The following is a 22,100-nucleotide window of genomic DNA, read 5'->3' on the forward strand; positions in this document are numbered from 1 at the left end:
GTGAGGCTTCCTGCCTTTACTGTCCTCCCAGGCAGTGCATTCCAGATTTTCACAACCCTGAGTGAAAACAGTCCCCACTAAATCTCCTGCCACCTTATTATTGACCTTTCAACTCAGGGAAACAGCTGCTTACTTATCCACCCTTTGTGCCTCTGAATGTTCTCTGCTCTGAACAACCCAAACCTATCCAGCCCCTCTTCATAGCTAAAATGTTCATCCCAGACAACATACTGGTGAATCCTCTCCAGTGTAATCAAATCCTTCTTACAGTGTGGTGACCAGAGCTGCACATACTACCCCAGAATTCTCTGCAGGTCCAACATAATTTCTTCTGGGCTTCCTAGTGTCCTGCAATTTGTTGAGTACTCCCTTTTCTTGTTACTGCTTCCAAAGTGTGTCACCTCACACTTATCAGGGTTAATTTCCATTAGCCAGTGATTTGCCCATCTGACCAATCCATCTACATCTTTCTGTAACCTAAGACCTGCATCCTCACTATCTTGTAGCTGATGTGACCAACTGATTTACTAGGTCATTTCAAAGAGTAATCTGTATTGTTGTGTGTCTGAAGGGTAAAGTCTCAATTTCAGCTGATCACTACAATCAATGCTGCACTAATTGAGACTGTAATAGGTAATGTGGTTCTGTAGCTTGATGCATGGTACAAGCAATTTATTCAACCACCTCAAGTTTCATCCATATTTGTCTTTGAGAGTAGCTAGACCATGAAAGAATGCAAAAATATAAATGTCAAAATAGAAGTTGGGCTGCAGTGCACAGATTGCTGATATCTACCTGTTATAAAAGGTCACCAAGTTGGACATTACTAGAATGCCCCTTCCACTTGCCATACTCATGGAGATTTGCTTTATTTTGGGCAGGTGCATGTGTGTGTTTGAAATAATCAAAGCCAAGATAATCAAATAGTTATTTATAGCACAATTATATTACAGTTGAATGTACAATTGAAATTTAGTGTTTGTTATTGGATAATGTACACATGCAAAAGATCAATCATCTCAAAGCCCCACAACCCCCCTCTGCCATCACTATATGCTAAACTAAGACGCTGAATCACAAAAATGTTACTCATTGCTGCACTGATAGCATAGAACTCCACGCTTCAGAAGGTAAGGAGTGGGATTAGTGTGTCTAAAAGAACAAGGATTTAAGGGAGGATGGTTGAGAGCTGTAAACAAAGAAACATTTTCAAATATCTTTTACAAATTAAAATTAAACCAGTTAATAAAGATTCCTCAGCCAACTCCTGTTTAATGTAGAATTTCCTTTGTGCAAAGCTGAAGTGCATGGCTCGTTGTGAACTTGGTCATAATGAGCTGATAGTTTGCAATACAGATGCCAGTTCAGATTCAGTGTTAGGGTGCAAGCTTCCTCCTTCCAACAACACCCATCCCAACTACACTATCTTTTCCTCTCTCTCCATTCTATTGCCCTCCCCATCTAAAACTGTTACTGTGCACTCTCACATGACAAAAATTGAAGTGTTTATCTGGACTAGACTAGCCAAATTTTACTGAACTATGTTCTAAGCCACGGAAATAATGTCAGCAGGTAGTTCAAATTGATTTTTCCCAATGTTGGCAACTTTACTCCAACTTGTGGAATGAAATCAAATTCTAATTGCTTAACAGAATGATGGCACATCTCAATAAATGTAAACTTAAAACAAGTTCTCCTGTTTCTGTAGGGAAAGTGACGTGTCAGGTAAGTCCCATGGTTGTGCTCTTTCAATTGTCCTTGATGTGCAGAGGCTAATTGAGGATTAGCAAAGGAGAAGTGGGATCAATTTCTGTCTGTTGACAGTCTGGTAATCTTGGGACACAATATGGTTCCAGGTTATTTACTCAAGTTGCAGAATGCAGAGGTTTTATTTTCCATCCCTCGTCCCCCAGACTCCTGCCACTACCACCAGCAACATTCATTCATACAATCATTCATAATACATACTGTTTTTCAGTCTGTCCTATAATGTATTCAGTGGCTCTGTACCATCCATGAGTGGTTTTAACTCAATTGTAAACTTGGAAAAAGACGAGAATAGCTTGACAATTAATAACATACTTTGTAAATAAAAGTGTCATTTTACAGGAAAACTACTTTAGAGAAATTAGAATACAAAGCTGGGTGGGGAAAGGGGAGGAAAGGCAACAATGTTAACTGATATGTCGAGCTCTGGAAATCCGGTCCTTCAATTCTGGGTAATTGAATCTTTTCACCCTTGTCTTGCACAAGTTATTCTTGTTTAAACTTCATAGGCCAGGAGGTTTAGAATAGCTGTTCTTTGCACAGGTTAATGAGTGGAAAAAATTGTGAATCATAAAATCAACAAACATCAATATGAAAGAAAGGTCTGATAAATATTGGCACATTGGGGTGCATATAAATCACTAAATGTGGATCTAAACTTTCTGTAGCCATGAAGTTCACAGTCTGTACATATGCAGGTATGAAGGACAGAATGTTCAATTAGTTAATGAGGTATGTTTCCAGTACAACCAATTATAAGGGGAGACTGGCTGAAATTAACTGTTCTTGCCTCACGCTCTAATCCTCTGTAGGTAGGATTTGTTAGTGAAATGATTAAATATAATTTACATCATGGTAGAATGTGACAATTTTGTCCACAGTAACAACAGAAACAAAAAACTTGCAGCTTCTTGAAATCTGAAGAATTTAAAGAAGATAGTAATTCAGATATTGATTCTTTGAATCAGATGTTGGCTGACCTGTAGAGTGTTTCCAGCATTTTGTATTTTATGTCACCCAGTATATTTTGCATGTGATTCATTGTTTATCTATAACATTTCTCCAAAAAAAATTAACCCAATTTATTATTTCAATTCTGCACAGATCTTGAGATATGCTTCCTTCATTTGACTATCAATATTTTATTTTACTGCAATCAAAGCATATGCTATCCACATTTAAACAGGACATTGGCCAAATGTAAAGTACTCTGTTTACCAGTTCTTCTTCCACTTTTCATTTTTTATGGAATTATTAACACACCTAGCTTGAGCTTCAGTATTTGCCTTGTAATGGTTAACACTGCTAGGGACTGTGGAAAACAATGCTGCACACAATGTATGAAAGGTAGCGCAAGACCGAAAAGAGACTACCTATTGTATTAGGTTTGAGATCATACACAATGGCCCAAGGAGAAGGAAAGCCAAATCTTAAATTGATTATTTTAAGTGTACTTTAGGAATTTTAATGTCCATCAAAAAAGGGTGAAAGTGCTAATCACAGACTACCATCTGCTGGACAGCTGAAGGAATAACAGGAGGGTTAAAATGCAAGAGTCAAGCAATTCAGGCTTCCTGTACACTTAAAGATTTAGTCCCATTGTTAGAAGAATAGTAACTGATGTTGGTTTTAGCTTTTAGACAACTCTGCATATTCATTGCTCGAAAGGGAAAGCAGTAATATACCAGCTCAGCTGCCAATTATTTAACAGCACTCAAATATCCAAGATACATTTCCTACTCTTCTCAGGTGACTGCCAACTTGCATATCCAGTTATGGATAACATACTTGGTTTCTGACAACAATTCAAAACTAAGCCATTCAAGTGAATTACTGTTAACTTACTCATAGCCCTTAATAGTGCATTTTAAAACCCTGGCCATTAATCTTACCTTAAATTCATTAATTTTGGTAGCACAATGTTCTGATGTTTTTTTTTCCTAACAATAGAAATAAACTTGTTTCCATGGTTAAGAAAATAGCACTACATTTCAGCAGCATTCCATACTATCAAATCTGACACTGTAATGCATCCATCATATATCAATGTGCACAGAAAAACCATAGGGTCAGTCCAGAGGCTCCTTGCAAGGAAGGCAGGACTGAACGATGCTCAGCAAATCCTGGATCAACAATATATGCAAGTTAGGCAGTGGAACTGCACTGAATCTCAGTCAGGCTTTGACATTGTTTAGTTTGGGCCCTGTGGCAACTGAGTGGAACTCAGGCTGAGGCAGCAGGAGTTGGAACTGAAACAACAACAGATTCTTGGCAGCAACAAACATCACCACGAAAGAAAGGTAATCTAAGAGCAGACAAATAATTGACTCAGTCATTGGAATGAGGCTGCAAGATTCTGCACATTCCAAAGCTGATGGTACAGACAGGTCATTGATCTGAAGAAAATCACAAATCAACAGTGAGCTGATCAGCATGGAATGTTCCCTCATATAAAAGGAAGGCCCCAGTAGACTTCCAAAATATAACTGTGGCTTAGTGCTAGTGGTATAAACTGAGCTGAAATTGTTTCTGCCTTTAAATAGTTTTGCTGTGGGGCAGACCTGACAAAAGGAGAAAGCAGCATGATTGCTAACCCAACAACACGAGAGAGGTGAAACACAGATCCATCAATTGGGAAGCACCACCCCAGCAGAAATGATTGAAACCGACTCAATTATACATACTGCAGACACTCAATGACCAAACTCAAAATAGAAAAGACACAGATGGGTGAAGTACTGTAGGATGGCCAGTAACTACAGAACCACACCAGAGTACAGGTCTGTTCAGGAACAGTATTTGAGAAAACTCAGGGGAAATCAATGAAGCTATGTCATCCAACAACACTCCAAATAAAATGAGTTACTGAGAATCTACTGCAAGGTAGAGCTGGCTGGCTAAGTAATGGGGAGGACAAAAACCATGAAGACACAACGTCTAAGATGCTCAACAGGAAGAGATCTGGATCAACAAGGGCCAGCTGCATGGCCAATGGGCAAAATATCAAAATGCACTGGCAGTACAGCTATGGGTCAAACAGACCACACAAACAGCAAGAATAAGCACTGAGTGGGTTCAACCTCCACAGGTCAAAAAAGGAGGACACACTGGCTTTCCAGGCTATCGTTTTTGAGAGAGATTTCTGAAGCACATCCTAAACTGGAGTTGGTCACAACATAAAACCCCTTTGTTAACAGACCAAGTAAACATACATCAACCATTGGAAACAGTGGTTTAAATATAATCAAACAAGTAAGCAAGAATTTACTACCATCTGCATTAATACTAGGTTTAAAAGGAATCTTGATTTTTGTACATTCAGAAATTGGTTATGATACAAGCCTGGGCACTGTTCTTTCCAGTTTACATGCAACTAGCTTGCAGTTTTAATCTGTCCCTATTGTGTAGAAATTCAAATGAAGGCTGATCAAGTTTTCTGTCGCCCTGTCCCCTTCTTTAAAAAATGCATCTCCAAATCACAAGGACTCATGTTCATTATCCTGGGAGATCTCAGACCGACTAATCATGTTTTATTTAGAGTCCACAACGGATCCAGAAGATTCAAAGGATCTTCACCAGTGTGAGTAGCCTGCAGGCCCTGGCCATCCTGGGGCTGCAAGAAGTTGTGCTTGCTAATTTTCTGCCTGTTCCGGGGATTGGTGTCTAGGGTGAAGGTCTCTGCAGTTAAGGATGCCAAAAGATCCAGTGAGGTGGTCTTGCTGTCTGCGTTTGTTATGGGGTTCGTGGAGGCCGGCTGTAAAACAACTGGACAATCTCCTACGTTCACTTTCATTTCATCCAACTCTCGGGTTGTATCACAACTCCCTGAGCTGACATTGTTTGTTTCAACAGCTGACTGACTTGATGGTGTCATCTGTGATGGTATAGTTGGTTCTGCCACTGCACTAGTGACCTCAACCTTGAGGTCCTGCTGAAGCAGATCATTAGACAGTGGTATGGTATCAGTCTGCGAATCAGACCAAATATCAAAGCTTGGATCAAATGAAGGCAGAGAGTTCAGTCTGCCATCTCCAATGGTCCCAGCAGATGTCTTGATGCTGAGCTTTGCAATGGTGGCCTGGATGGAACTAATTGGTAAATCACCTCCAAGAACTAAATCCTGGGATTCTTGGCGGGTATAAACCTGCAGAGCAAAAAATAAATGAGAATGAATGAGAGAAAAAAAAAACCCTTTCTCTTTCTAACTGAACAAATGTTCCCTTCACAGTTAAATAATTACAATATTACAGTCTTTTCCCCACAGAAGCTCAATGATTTACAGTGCTAGGTGCTAAAAGATGAATAAAAGGTAAGCAAATTAGGAAGTAGTTATTCAGCAACACTAAAGTTATTTTTGAAAACACAGATTGTGGGAGAAAGAAACAAAATGTGAGGATTCACAGTTTTGAGATTCAGGAAACATACGTAAGGGCAGGAGGTAATTTTAAGGAGCGAAAATAGAAAGCATTTGAAACTTTTACTCCTTTTTAAAAGGGGAAAGCAAAAGTGACTAACTAATCTCCTCTGGCAGTATTGGTTCAGAGGTGATTATTAGCTGAAATACCTCTTGTTCAAGTTGAAATAGAGGTATCAGAACCTTTGATAGGAATTCAAAGTCTTGATTTACAATTGCATGCAAAGGTGGGACCTTATCATGTAGCACTCCTTCAATACTGCACTAAAATGGCAACCTAGCAGAAGAATTCAATGCCTCCAATTTTGGATCTAGGCATGAGAATGTTACTACTCAAGCTATCGCCCCTTATAATTTGCTGATCTACACTGTCTCCCATTCTGTCAAATCTTAATTTTAAAATACTTGTCTTGGTCTTCTGATCTCACCACGGCAGCACTGTACTATGGCATCAATGCTAATAGGTCAGGGGAAAGATACAGATGGGAATCCTGGAAGTTTGGATTTCACCCCCTGTTCCAGGTAGAAGTGTGACAGCACTTTCTAAAAGCAATATATTGTTTCACAGGGTGAGATGATGAACTGATGTCATTCTCAAATGACAGCAAGCAGATGCCTGTGTAATGGTGCTGAAGGCTATAAAATGAAGTAGTCTGCCCAAGAGAATACAATGGGTTTGTTTTGTTTTCTCCCAGCAGCCTCTCTCACTTTCCAGCTTCCTCTGCAACACTGGAGTTTCTCTCAGCCTTCGTGTCTGCACGTGGTAACCTTAGTGTAATAATTATTCCAAATATATAAACTGCCTAATCAGTTACTAGAAGTAAGATGATTGCTGCCCTTGGACACTCCTTCATCAGCCACAAAGTGGGCAGTTTGGATAAAAGCTGGGGTCAAGGTTCAAGATTCTAGCAGCAGACCCCACCCATGCCCATCCATTTCTGAGTGTTAAAATTCATTCATCAGCCCTCAGAACTCTGAACCCTACCATTAGCCTCAAACATCTCAATTTTCATTTCTCAGTGTTACCAACTGTCCCTTCAATTGCCTGAGTCCTAGGTTCTGAAATTTCCTCTCCAAATCTCTCTGCGAGCATGTCCTTTTCTACACTCCTTCAAAGTCAGATGTGATCATTTTTTTCTTATACCTGATGTGGTTCAGTGGCAAAATGTGTTTGGTAACATTCCCTGGATGTACCTTGGGATATTCTACTGTTATGACTGGTGGCCAGTTTTTAACTGCCCAAGGCCTGAACAGTGGAATTCCCTTCCTATACCTATCTACTTCTCCCTTTCCACACTTAAGATACTCTTTAAAACCTACTTCTTTCACCAAGCTTTTAGACATCTGATCAAACATATATGGATCAATAATATATTTTGTTTCATGTTCCTGCAATACAACTTGGGATTTAAATGCAACTTGGGATTCTGGTTCTAAATAAATGAGTTGTTAAAGGCAATAGTTTATAAACTAAGTTTCAAAAACATGAACAAGTACCTTTTGAGATGAACTGCTTGGTATTTTGCTGGAAAAAGTAGTGATAACTCCATGCCTCAGCAGAACAAGCTCCACATGATTAAGAATGGCTTCATAACAGAACTTCAGGTGGAGCTAAAATGATAAACCACAAAGCAGATCAGAAAAGCAGCAGCTGCCATGCATGTCTTTTATGTTTATATGTTGACTTCCCTCCCACAAACCACAAAAACAATTGCTGGGAACTGAAAAGTATACTTTAGCAGACTGCATTGGTAAATTATTTAAGTACACAAGATTGCTATACAGCATAATATTTTTGGTGTGGTTGATGGCTCAATCAATCAGTTTCAGAAGAAGGCTGAGCTAAATGTTGCACTCCAGTCAAGCATACATAGAAAGTTAATGCAAACTGGTTTTAACGGGTCATTCAAACCACTTGTGTGTCAACACACCAAATGGCTATAAACAATTTGACCAGTGTTGGGACTGTAGCTAAAGCCAATCCTGCCTTTGCCCATTGACCACCCATGCAAGCATTCTAAAAGGAGGATGTACCAAGGGAGCAGAAGATTAGGAGGAAATAGAAAGGACACATAAACACCCAGTCCACACTGGAATCCTCTACTAGACAGTGACTTTAATAAATAGTGCAAAACACTAGAAATAAACTTAAATTTTAGATTTGTATCACAGCACACAAAAGTAAAGTCTTCTAATCAGCTGACAATTTGGATTATTTTCAAAATGATTTTCTTGAATATAAGAAGTTAATGATATCACTTGCAGGATATGATGTGCATGTGGCACTATTTTAAGCAAATTAACTACACCTACACACTTTACTAATTATATAGAAGGCTGCTAAAGGATAATAAACAAAAGCGAAGCATTGTTTCAAGGTTGGGGTCACTCGCTCAAACATATGTCAGATCAAAAAAAAATTATTTAAGCCTTAAACTGATTTTTAGGAGATTGTCATTGATGTTGCTACAAAATCAATGTTATTTAGATATTGCAAGGCAGGTGGGAAGGTTATTAAATTAGAAAGGATCATCACAATCAAAAGTTTTTGAAGCATCCAGAATTTGTAGGTTGGGCTACACCCAATTGAAAAATTCTTAACATTTAATTTAGCTGAATTGACCACATGCACGCGGTCTCAACCCTGGTAATTACACTTTGGGAATTCACTCAAAATCAAGAAGGAACAAACATCACTGAAAATGACAGAAGTCGGAAAAAGCCAGAACTTTGCTAAGACTCACCATGTTTGCAGAATCTTCCTTTCTATATCATTTTCTCAAACGCGATTAGGAATGGGCAACAAATGCTGCCAGTCTTCACTGCAATACCCGTATCACTAAAATAAAAACATTCTACCTTCCCTGATGGCACAATATTGTCATGGACAGGCAAATATGTACCAATAGTTGGAGCACTCATGCCAATTATACAGTTCTTTTCTATAGACGAGGCAGAGATCAGCTAGTTTAACAACATATGGTGGGATCCAGAGTCTTGGATGCTGGTGATCACCAAATTTCACACCCAACAAATGACATCTCCAATATATGCAAGTTCCAAACAAGGATTACGGTTTGTCTAGCTGATTGTAAAATCAAAATATGCGGGTGTTTTCAACCAGATCATCAACCTCAATTCCTTGGAATGAAAGTTTCTGTTTTGATGAAGATACTTTCTTTTGGCTTTAACAACATCATTAGAAAACCAGTCCAGCTCGTCCCCGCCTCCCTAACCTGTTCTTCCTCCCACCTATCCCCTCCTCCCACCTCAAGCCACACCCCCATCTCCTACCTACTAACCTCATCCCGCCCCCTCGACCTGTCAGTCCTCCCTGGACTGACCTATCCCCTCCCTAACTCCCCACCTACACTCACCTTTACTGGCTCCATCCCCCGCCTCTTCGACCTGTCTGTTTCCTCTCCACCTATCCTCTCCTCTATCCATCTTCTATCCGCCTCCCCCTCTCTCCCTATTTATTTCAGAACCCCCTTCCCCTCCCCCATTTCTGCTGAAGGGTCTAGGCCCAAAACATCAGCCTTTCTGCTCCTATGATGCTGCTTGGCCTGCTGTGTTCATCCAGCTCTGCACCTTGTTGTCACAGGAATATGTTCTTCACTTCCTCACCTTGTCTTGGAGCATGTGCTTCCTCTGCTGTCTCATTTTCCGCACAATCTGAGGCACATCAGGGATTCCATTACCAGCCTCTACTTCTTGTACAGCAGCATAGACAAGACAGAAAGCACCGGTCCTTCTAACTCCAGAGCTAAAAGAATCAATATTAGAAATTTATTTTTGGTATATTCGTTATCTAACAAACACAAAGTCAAAATTTAAGGGTCTTAAAAAAGTGACACCCAACTATCAAATTTTATATGCTTAATGCTTTCACCCTACACAAGGGTCACAGACATAGATCAAGCCAAGGTTGAGAGATCTTACCAACCATTTCCAAAGTGGACTTAGGGGCACATATGACGTTTAATCAAACCAACCTAGGCTTCCCTTTTATTTTAAAAAGGGATCTGGTCCTAGGATATAGCCTGAAGTAAAATGAATGTCCACATTTCAGGCAGTGCTCTCAAGCCTCTGTTGCCATTTAACTATATTACTAGTAATTCCTATTTCAACACTTACAGGTCTTTATCCCTTCGATGCCCATGCCTGAAAAAAAAAAGTTGATCGTTGTCTTCAAAATTTCAACTGTCCAAAGTATTCACAACCTTTTGGGTAAGAGATTTCCCTAATTCTTTCAGTGAATAAGTGCCACCATGTTTTACTCCTAAATAGTCCACCTCTAATTTTAAGATCTTCCCTCTCATTTTGGATTACTGCACCAACCGCTGATGTTAAGACACACAGCAGCCATTTACCTAACCCTGCATTCATAAAGCCCTAGTTATTTGCAGCAAATATACAAGTGGTTTCCTAGACCACGTCAGAGTGTTCGGGTCAATCATGTTGGTGCAGGAATGCCTCTTAAATTCTTCTGCACAGTATTCCACCCAATCAATCATGCTCCATCCTCATGAAGTCAGTAATCAAGAATACCTGCAATGCACAACAATTGGTGTATGAAGTGGACGCTGATGCAGGTAGTGCCCATGTACCTCTTGAATAAAACGCAGCAGATTACTTTTACTGTCCGGCAAACCCCTAAAAAAAAAATAAAAAGCATCATTTCAGGCTTATTATTTCCATTGAAGTTTTGGATTTTACAAGATATGCGTCAAAGACAGAAAAAAAAAAGACTCTCAGTTCAGAATGTAACGTAGTATACCACACGCAAATTACTGCAGCTTAAAAGGGGTGCAATGCAGGTGAGGCCTGGTTTCATGGATGCCAGCAAACATTCAGTATATCACTCGTATTTCAAGACAAGGTAATGTGTATTGACAGTCCACTGATGGCACAGTTAAATGTAGCATTCCCAAGTGCACATTCTCCACCAGTACATGATTAAGTGCCACTTGACTTTACCAACCATTGTTCATGATGGGAGGGGTGTTATGGGTATCTGCAATCAATAAATGACTGCTCCAGCTATGGTCAAACAACTCAGCATTAATCAGCAGTGAAACAGGGAACTTTTCCAATTTGCATGATGGGGTGAACATGGTTCATCCTAGATATTTTAAACATTCAATTAATGTATGAACTATAAACAAATCGAACACTTACAGTTCAGGCCACGATGTAAACTGTAAGTGAATGATTGTTCGCTTCAGGCTCTGGTCTCTATATTGCAGACCAATCATCCGCTCCACGTGAGTCTGTGTTATTTTCTGTGTTGTCAGGGTCAAAGTGATAGGCCCATGTATTATTTGCTGGCCTCGCTCTGTTGGGAAGTAACGGATTACCTTTTGCTGTAACAGAAGGAGATAGAATAATATATCGTGAGACATGTCACTCAAAATCATTTTCTCCTCGTAAATTATATCTCTATTGATTTCATATGCAGGACCTTAATCCAAAAAGTTAATTCCAAGGGCTTCTCTGAAAAATATTTTAATGCAATGCACCTATACACTGCAGAGATTAGAGCTGGATCCAATTAGCTACCATGAGGTTCTGATTTGAAACATTCCATTGTAGTTGGATAGATAACCAAAAAAAGAATGAAGGCAGAGAACTTAATGACCCCAATTATTTTATCAAATAAGTTTCGAAGATCCTTTTCACACTGTGAAGATCTAAAAGCTGTTTGATCACAGCTAAATCCAATCCTCAGTTCATCTTGCATGTAGTATCAGCAATAAGTCATTAATTTAAAAACCAGGAGAAGGAACAAGGGTCCATCTCCTCTTCTCCAACCCAAAGACACAATGTCAATTTTAGAATCCATTAACACTGCCCAGCTAAAAGCAGCTAGGATTTTAGAGTGGGAATCAAACTTCTCAATTGTGTTAGGTTAATATGGTTCACCTAATCCATGATGTGGTGAGCCAGAAGGTGAACACCAAAGCGATATTTAATTTGCAGGACTCCACAGCACAATATTGCCCAAAATTTGCGTTTTCCAAACAGGCCACAAAATTGGTTAGTTTAAACAATACTACTTTGAACAGTAGTGGAGGAGACTTCTCTGAAAATTCCAATGTCTTTATTAATACTGAAAGGAGGTTTAGTGTCCTAGGAGCTAAGACTGTACTATTGGCCACAAATGATGATGGTGGTGAAAAAAACAAAGCAAACCAACCTTCTTATGCTGTTAATTATGCTCAGTGAAGCACTTTTGTTCTTGCAGTAGAACATAAGGTAAATGGCTCTTGGGAACTTGGATGTTGCAGCCTCCAGAGTTCATAATTAAACCCTTCATTAGTGCAAAAACAGCGTATTGGGAAGCTAGAGATGTCCACCCACAATTTCAACAGATCTTTTTGACAGCAGGACAAGGGACAATGCCTCTGACATAACTTGACAAGTGGAGGACATGAACAACTGAATGAGAATAAAAATACCTAGACATAAGAAAAGGATCTTTAACATTAGAGTGTCAGCCATACTTGATAGAATTCTTGCTTCAGAGTCATGAGGCTCTTGTTCAAAGTTCCACTCCAGAGCGAGAGCTCAAAAACCAAGGTTGACACTCCAATGCAGTACTAAGGGACTGCTGCACTAGAGGAGGTGCTCACTTTTGGATGAGACACTATAAACAGAGGCCCAATCTGCCTACTCAGTTGAATGCGTAGATGGTACGCCACTAGTTGAAGAATTGCGAGTGAGCAGAACCTGTAGAGTCCTGGCCAACATTTATTCCTCATCAGTGAAACAGTTTATTTGGTCATGATCATACAGCAAGCTTTGTTTTAACCAGCACCTTATGAACTGGCGGTCTCTAAACTGGCAAAACGTATATGCCTGAAATACCGGAAGTTTACGTATTATCATGATCTTCGCAATGTCCAAGTAGTCAGTTCAGGGTGTGAATAAGAAAGCTCTCTGCCGGTAAGTTTTAATTAAGGCAAAGCTGCATTATACAAGTGATTTATGTTCTAAATAAAGTGTAACAGTAATGTATATACCCTCTGCATTATGTTTCTATTACTTAATATGTATTTTTACATTGATTATGTGGACCTCTTGATCAATTGGTACATTCCTGGCCCCATCAGTGCCAGTCAATAAAAGGTTTGGTGTATTGCTGTTTGTTAGAATTTGCTGTGCACAAATTAGCTGCTGGTTCCTACAGTGCAACGACTGGCTATAAAACAAAGATTACCTGGTGGCCGTAGGAACACAAATCTTTCTTTTTCTTTCTCTATTACTTTAATCAGCATTATTAAAAAAAAACAATAATATCGAGAAGGGGTCCAATTTGAATCAAACTTGTCCATACAATTATGTTACTAGTGCTTAAGGAAACAATGAATCACAGCCAATTAAAACTTCAATGTATTTACAAGCTCTATTGTAATAAAATGAAGAATTTTACTGCTTAAGTGTGTAGTTCATCTACTTATGGATTATATTAAAACCCAAAGGATACTTATGATTGCGTGTTTAGATAGGTACGTGGGTAAATAAATTTGAGCACTTGCTCAGGCAAATAACTGGAAAGATTACCTAGCCTGAATTATCTTTATTCTTTGAAACAAGGACATTCTCCAGAGTTTTCAGGCATGTTAGTAAATACCCACTGCAACAGTATAGAAGGTGCAGAGGGCAAAATAACATTAGCAGTGAGAGCCTTAGTTATTTGGATGCAAACACCAGGCATAAAAAGCAGAAACAAAACACTCCTTTCCCCAAAGCAGGTTTTTTTTTCCCCTCAATCAGTACTAACTTACTCAATAATCTTGTTAAAAATCAAACCAAATATCCATCATTAGGACATACCTTTTCTACTTCCTGTTCAGAGACCAGCATAACCACGAGTGACACTTTTTGCTCATAAATCATTAGCCAGAAGTCTGCTGCAGTTCCCACCAATGGAGCCTGTGTAGCTATGATTCTTGGACAGTAAGAGGATAAGTCCTCAATCATACTAGCATTGATGTAGTCATCTTTTCCTGATTGGATTATAATCCTATTTTTGTCATAAGGCATGATATCCTGATGACGATTTTTCATGGTGTAACAGCGAGCAACAGCGATTGACAACTGTCTGACATCTTTTTCTTGAGCATCCTGCAAGTCCTTCCATTTACAATCCAATTCAGTCAAGGTTCCATATGAGGGCCTGTCCATGGAGTCAACAACAGTCTTAAAGCTTTCCAATTCCGTCAACAACTTTCTTACATGCTCTGGCTTCTCATATGGATCTTTCTCTATGATTTGAATTCCCTTTGGTTTCTGCCCTTCCTTCGAGTCGACTTTGGTAGGCAGGAGAAGAGGCTGAGTCACTGTAGTCTGGGGCCCTCCATGCTGGCTATCTGGACTGGATGACAAAAGATCGTCGGTTGAAGAGTTTTGCCTCTGAAAAGGTACTTCAGAAACAGGTGCTGTTGCTCCAGGTGTAAGAGATGGTGGTGGTCTCTGCTGTAAGACTGTAGATCCAGCCATTGCAGTGGGCAATAATGCAGCAGGAAGAGTACCAACCTGCCCTTGTGGAGGCTGTGGGGAAGGAGCTGGTGCAGGTGGCAGTGGGGATCCAGATACAATAGCACTGGCTGGCATTTGGCCAACTGTTGAACTTTGCACAGGCTGGATTGAACGTGCAGCATGATGACCGGTTGAGACAGGCTGAGGTCCTCCAACTTGATTTGGTAAAATTGCAGATTGTGGCCCAGCACGCAGATGAGGTGGTGGAGAGGAGAATGGCATGGACGAGACCCCTTGAGCTGAGGATCCAGGCAGCAATGTCATCGGTTGTGACTCTGAAGTAGATGCTACTGTATGACATTTTTGAGACTGTGGAACCACTGCAGCAGGAATGTTCTGGCCTGGTTGAAGGTTACTTGGATTGCTTGGAAAAACAACGTTGCCTGCATGAGGTAGAATCCCTGGTGCAGCAGTTTTATCTTGAGCAGGATGCTGATACAGATGAGGTCTTAAATGTGGTTGCATCTCAGACTGAGGCTGTGCTGAAAGTGGGACTGGACAATGGGGTGGAATCTGCGCAGTATTTTGAGGTCTTGGTTGAGGCTGCAACTGTGATCTTGCCTGTGGAAAAAACTGAGCTTGATAAGGTTGCTGAGTATGTATTTGAGGCCTAATGTGAAGTTCCTGGTTTGGGTGCACCTGATTTGGTTGCTGGAACATATGCTGTGGCCCGGGGGCAGTACAAGCAAATGATGATACATTCGTGAACTGGGACTGGGATGGCTGGCTGAATGGGTGGCCACCAGGATGATATGGATATTGACCAATTGCCCTCATTGCAGGTCCAGAAGGGACACCAGCCGCACCTGGTAAAGGCATACTGGGCTGCTGTCTCATTCTCACATCATAGATTGGCGGTCTATTAAGCTGTCCGCTCACTGACTGTGGATCTGGTGTAAAGCTTGAAATTGGAGTCTGTATACTATCCACTGTGGTGGTTGAAGTATTTGGTTGTGGTACAATATTTCCTCCTGGTATCTGACCACAGAATTGTCCAGGATACGCAAGTGTAGGCCCAACAGACGGAGGTGGTGTATGCAAACCAGTGTTAACCGGTACAGTTGAAGAAATTTGTTGACCCAATCCATAAGATGCAGTAGGACCAACAGCACTGGGATGACCCACTGAAGAGGGAACAGGCATGGAATTTGGCAAGTGCTGTGGTGAAGTCCCTCTTGGAGCTAAATGGCCAGCTATAAAACGGGGCTGAGCTGGAACGGGATCTCTAATCATGGTAACTGCAGGATAGGACGGAGGAGGTGGTGACGATGCAGAGATATGTCGAGGGAGTACTGGGCAGGACACAGATGGACCCATCCTTTGAGTAGGTAGACCAGATGTACCACTAACTGAAGGAGGCCCCGAATGACTGATTCCCATGTAAGGCCCTTGTGCAATCCCAGCAGCTGAACCTGGTGGTGGGACCACTCCCCCATGAAAATATGGATGTGCATGACGAGTTGTTGAAGCAGGGTCTGGAAACTGTTGAACATGTAACGGTGGCTGTTGCAGTGCACTAGTAGTCCTACAAGCTGCAAAAGCCTCTGGCTCCGAATGTCTCATTCTCGGAAAAACAACAGGCTCTGCGGGATATGCTCCAATGCTATCTACAGACATTCCATTTATGTGCGCTGCTAAAGTATTTGGTGGTAAGCTTTTTAATTCATTGGGAAGATCATTAAAAGTAAGAGCTGCATTAAAAGTTCGTATATCTATATCTTCGATACTGGATAAAGAATCAAGTTCTGCATCAGAAGTTTTCTGCAGAGGTTTTGGTGCTGTTGGTCTTGGTGGCGGCTTCTTTTTCATTTCCCTGAAACATAAATAAATTTGGTGACGTTTTACACCATTATAGTGAAATGTTGTGCTTTGTCCAAGTATATTATGCACATCATTTATCATTAATCTGTCTTCAGAGCAATCGGAGAAACTGCTAATGGAAAAACATTGCACCAAGAAACATTAGACTAGCCAAACTTCCCAACTCTATGGAGCAACAAAGTCTTGTATAAGCCTTCCTTGCCACACTGAAGAAATACCAAATACAAAATCCTACACTATAGAATTTGCTTCCGAGTTTACAGAACAAGAAATGCCAAGAATTCCATAGACTACTGACACTCAAAAAAAAATTTCTCCTCATTCCTTTCTTAAAAAGGAATCCTCATTTTTAATCTACAAGGACGAAGATGTCCTGGTACCCATTTTATCAACTCCCTTCAGGATCTTAGTGCATCAATAAAATCACTTTCACTCATCTAACATCTGTAAACCTTTTTCTCAGATAAAGCTAAATACATCGTACACAGTGCTCCAAGGACTCCAGATGTGGTCTTAAGATCCTGTAAAGCTTCAGTAAAACTTTTTTTTTCCCTGAAGAAGGGTCCCGACCCGAAACGTCAACTTTCCTGCTCCTCTGATGCTGCCTGGCCTGCTGTGTTCCTCCAGCTCCACACTGTTATCTCCGACTCCAGCATCTGCAGTTCTTACTATCTTCCAGTAAAACATTCCTACTTTCATATTCCATTCTTTTGCAACAAACACCAACATTCCATCTGCCTTCCTCATCACTTACTGTACCTACTTTTGCAATCATGAACCTGGACACTCCGATCCCTCTGTGCCACTGGCACTGCAATTTCTCTCCAATCAAACAGTATCCTGCTTTTCTATTCTTCCTCACAAGTGAATAACTTAAAATTTTTCCACATTATACTCATCTGCCAACTTTTGCCCACTCCTTTACCCTGGCTATATTCCTTTGTAGACCCTTCACCTCTTTTTGGCAACTTATCTTCCTACATAAACTTCCTTACATATGGTTCCCTTATTCAAATCATTGATATTAATTGTAAATAGTCGAGGCCCCATCACTCTGGCATTCCACCCGATATAGCTTGCCAACCTGAAAAAACCCATGTATCTCTATCCTCTGCTTCCTGCAGGCTAACAATTCCCTTATCCATGCTAACATATTAGCTCTTACACCATGTGCTCTAATCTTTCACAGAGACTCCACCTTTGACACCTTATCAAATGCCTTGTTAAAATTCAAGTACATCACATCCATTGGTTCCCATTTACCTACTTTACTTGCTATTTACTTCAAATAATGCTAATAAGTTACTTAAAGATGATTCTGCTTTCACAAAACCATGTTGACTCTGCCTGATAGAATGATTTTCTAAGCATCTTGCTACAAAAATATAGAAAATGGGAGATGGCCACTCAGCCCTTCAAGCCAGTTCCAACATTCAGTATGACCATGGCTGATCACCCAACTCAGTACCATTTTCCACTTCACCTCATACCCTTTGATCCCTTTAGCCTGAAGAAATATATCTAACCTAAGTGATTAAGGATTCCAGCCTGTTCTCTATGAAAGATGATAGGCTAATTAACCAATAGTTTTCTATTCTGTCTTCTTACTTGAATAAACTTATCACTTACAATATTTTAATGAGTGGAATTAATTTTTCCTCAATTTGCAGGACAGAGTCTACCTTCAGGAAGGAGGTATCACAAAAGAAATCCATCAACTGTAGACTCATTTCAAATTAGATGCTATCCTGTTTAGGTGAGTGTTAAATCTCTAACCATCTAATGTCAGGGTTGATATTTTGATATGTGGGTTTAATTGTTCGAAGATCTAACTAATGACCTATGAAGAAAATACTGAGAAATCTGACCTAAGAACTGTCAAACCAGTAACAAAGTGAAATGATAAAAGTTGGTCTGATAGGCAGTCTGAAAGCTGATCAGTTAGTCATAATAGTCATCATAAAATAGACCAAGAAGATTCTGCCCAACAAATCTGCTTCATGTTTTTGAAGATTTGAAACAGTAGGTTGCAACGCTATTGGAGAAAATAAATTGAGAGTAAATTTGCAAGTAAATTTTCCAAGTAAGACAGATATCAAGGGCTTATTAAAACCATAGTGAAGAGGAGCTCCTTCGAGCATGAGGGTGGGCAATTAATAATGGGGAAACCAGGAAACGGCACAGGAATTGAATAAATGCTTTACATCAGTCTTCATAGCAGAAGGCACTATTAGCATTCCAAAATTCCTAAATATTCAAGGGGCAAAAGAAGGAAAGGAAATAAATACAATAACTAATCACTGGAGATAAAGCACTAGGGAAACTAATGGGACTAAACACAAATAAAAACCCCAGATCCTGATGGGATGCATCCTAGGATATTAAAGAAAGTAGCTACACAGATAGTTGATGCACTGGTAGCAATTTCCCAGGAATCCTTAAGATTCTGAATAAGTCCCAGCGAATTGGAAAACTGCCACGTACCACCTTTATGTAATAAGGGAAATAGACAAAAAACAGGTAACTACAGGTCAGGTGGTTTTGTCAGTGTTACTGGGGAAATGTTAGGGTCTATTACAAAGGATGTAATAGCACAGCATTTAGAAATACATAATATGATAAAGCAGAGTCAGCATGGCTTTATAAAAGGGGAAGCATGCCAGAGAAATTAACAAAGGAATTAACAAGCAGGATTGATGAAGGGAAGCAGTAGATGCAAGAGATTTGAATTTTCAGAAGACGTTTGTAAGTCACCACATATTAGGCTACTTAATAAGATAAAAGCCCACGGTGTCGAAGGCAGTATATTAGCATGGATAAAGGATTGGGTAACCATAAGACGAAAGTGTGAGTTAGGGGGTCATTTTCAGGATGATAACCTATAACTAGTAATGTGCCACAAGGATCAATGCTGAGGCCAAAATCATTATATATATGAGAAAAATGAATGTAAAACTGAAAAGTGAATTTAGCCAGGTTTGCTGTTGACACAAAAATGTTTGCCTTTATTTCAAAGGGAATAGAATATAAAAGTAGGGAATATAGAAGTAAAAAACCCAAAGAACTACAGATCCTAGAAATCAGAAATGACAACAGAAATTGCTGGAAAAACCTCAACAGGTCTGGCAGCATCTTTGGAGAGAAAGCAGAGTTAATGTTTTGGATCTGGTGACCCTTCTTCACATGGGTCACCAGACTCGAAACGTTAACTTTGATAAAAGTGGGGAAGATTTGCTAAAAAGAAAAATAAGAAACTTAGTCAGATTACAACTTGAATGCTGTGAACAGTTTTCTTATCTACAGAAAGATACGCTGCAATGGAGATGAGCAGTTCCAAGAAGGTTCACTAGGCTGGTATCAGATATGGAATGACTGTCTTATGAGAAGACAGTGAGTAAATTGGGCCTGTACTTTATGAAATATAGAAGAATGACAGGCAACCTTATTGAAACATACAAGATATTTAAAGGGCTTAACAGGGTAGAGTGGAATTGTTGCTGCCCCTTGTGGCAGAGTCTAGGACCAGTGGACGTCATCTCAGAATATGGGGTTGTATATTTAAAACAGAGATGAGAAGAAATTTCTTCTCATCTCTAAGGGTTGTGAATTTGTGGAATTTTTCACTGCAGCGGGGGTTGAGGTTGGGTCAGTAAATAGATTCAAGCTGAGATAGCAAGGGTATAGGGTTATATGGAAAAGTCAGGAAAGTGGAGTTGAGGATTATCAGATCAGCCACGATCTTATTGAAGCAGACTTGATGGGCTGAATGGCTTACTTCTGTTCCTACATTTTATGGTCTAATGGACATCTAAGAAGCTTTGACAAATCTCATGGAAAGCTTACTAACTAAATATAAGCCACAGTGAATGCTGAGCAACATGGAATGGGATCAAACATTTGTCAAAAATTAGAATAGGAAGTACTTGCGACATATAGAACTTGAGAATACAGCAGAAAGCATGTTTAAATCAGATTAAATAAAACAAACAACCATTATGATGAAGGGTCTAGGCCCGAAACGTCAGCCTCTCTGCTCCTATGATGCTGCTTGGCCTGCTGTTTTTTGAAGCAGTACTAAGGAGCATTCAAGACCGAGAATCTCCAAGAATCTTACAAATTAAGGAAAATCTATTTGACAACAACAAGCCTCTGATAGCCTGAACTCCAGAATATTCAAAAGCCACACTGGCCAAGAACAACACAGAAGAAATATCCAAGACCCACAGACAGAATGCATCTACCTCTCTTCCTTCATGTGGGGAGCAAACAGAAAAACCAAAAACTTAAGGAATAATTCATGTATGAAAGGTCATGTCCACCCTGATCAACCAGGTAACAGAATGTCATCATTGCAGAAATCAAGAGAATTTTAAGTAGATAACCTAAAACTTTGTGATTGTTTGGTTACACTATATCTTATTCTGCCCATAGTACAGAAAAACATACAAATCAGGAGTAGGATATTCAGCCCTACCCAAAAGGATCTGCACATGCCAATCGATGTGTGGATGCATAAACCTCAGGCTCTCAAAGTTGACACTTTGCACAGACCTCAACTGCAGAAAAAACAAATAGGGAATATAGACTCCACCAATCAATAAGGAGATGGCTGATCTGATTCTTGCCTACCCTGATAACTTTTCAAATTCACTCAAGGGATGTGGGCTTTCACTAGCTGGGACTGCTAGATTTTTTAGCCATTCCTAGTTGCCCTTAAGAACATGATGGTAAGCTGCCCTCTTGAACCACGGAAATCCATTTGATGTAAGTACATCCACAATGCCATTAGGGAGTACCAGAATGTTGAAACAGCAACGCTGAAGGAACAGCAATATATTTCCATGTTAGGATGGTGAGTAGCTTTGAGGGCAACTTGCAGATGGTGGTGGTGGTTTCCATGTTTGCTGGCCTTGACCTTCTAAATGGTAATGGTCATGGGGGAGCAAAGTGCTTCTAAGGAGCTTCGGTGAATGTCTGCAGTGCACCTTGTAAACAGTGTAGTTTGCTGTTACTGAGGATTGGTGATGAAGGGAGTGAATGTTTGTAAATGTGGTGCCAACCAAGTGGCTGCTTTGTTCTGGATGGTATCAAGTTTCTTGTCTGCTGCTGGAACTGCACTGAACCAGGCGGTGGGGAGTTCCATCACACTCTTGATTTGTGCCTTGTAGATAGTAGACAGGCTCTGGTTAGTCAGATGGTGATTTATTCACTAGACTCTGACCTGTTCTTGTAGCCACAGCATTTACACAGCTAGTCCAGTTCAGTTTCTGTTTAATGTCAACAACCAGAATATCGATAGTGATGGTCATGACTACTGAATGTCAAGAGGTGATGATTAGATTTTCTCTTGTTGCAGATGGTCACTGGCACCACACAAGTGCTAGGTAACATTTGTTACCACTTGTCAGCCCAAACTTAGATAGTGTCCATGTCTTGCTGCATTTGATCATGGACTGCTTCAAGTCTGAGGAGTTGTGAATGGTGCTGAACATTGCACAATCAGCAGCAAGCATCTCTACTTCTGACACGATGCAAGGAAGGTCATTGATTAAAT

The 22,100-nt window shown here is 40.1% G+C and overlaps 1 protein-coding gene across 2 annotated transcripts in view; it reads right to left on the minus strand.

Annotated features, from left to right (window-relative positions):
• Nucleotides 1-916: 916 nt before the first annotated feature.
• The window catches only part of ptpn23a (protein tyrosine phosphatase, non-receptor type 23, a), a 73,055-nt gene continuing 51,871 nt past the window's right edge, over nt 917-22,100 (minus strand). For both annotated transcript variants that reach the window (XM_048595797.1, XM_048595799.1), the window contains 6 exons: nt 14,021-16,538; nt 11,363-11,547; nt 10,733-10,837; nt 9,809-9,947; nt 7,679-7,792; nt 917-5,911 (listed from right to left, as the gene is read on the minus strand). In XM_048595797.1, the coding sequence (XP_048451754.1) occupies nt 5,291-5,911; nt 7,679-7,792; nt 9,809-9,947; nt 10,733-10,837; nt 11,363-11,547; nt 14,021-16,538 (3,682 nt within the window). In that variant the 3' untranslated portion in view covers nt 917-5,290. The remainder of the gene's footprint in view (nt 5,912-7,678; nt 7,793-9,808; nt 9,948-10,732; nt 10,838-11,362; nt 11,548-14,020; nt 16,539-22,100) is intronic.

The sequence above is a fragment of the Rhincodon typus genome, chromosome 4 (genome assembly GCF_021869965.1).
Source record: "Rhincodon typus isolate 14 chromosome 4, sRhiTyp1.1, whole genome shotgun sequence".
In the NCBI taxonomy this organism is placed as follows: Eukaryota; Metazoa; Chordata; class Chondrichthyes; order Orectolobiformes; family Rhincodontidae; genus Rhincodon; species Rhincodon typus.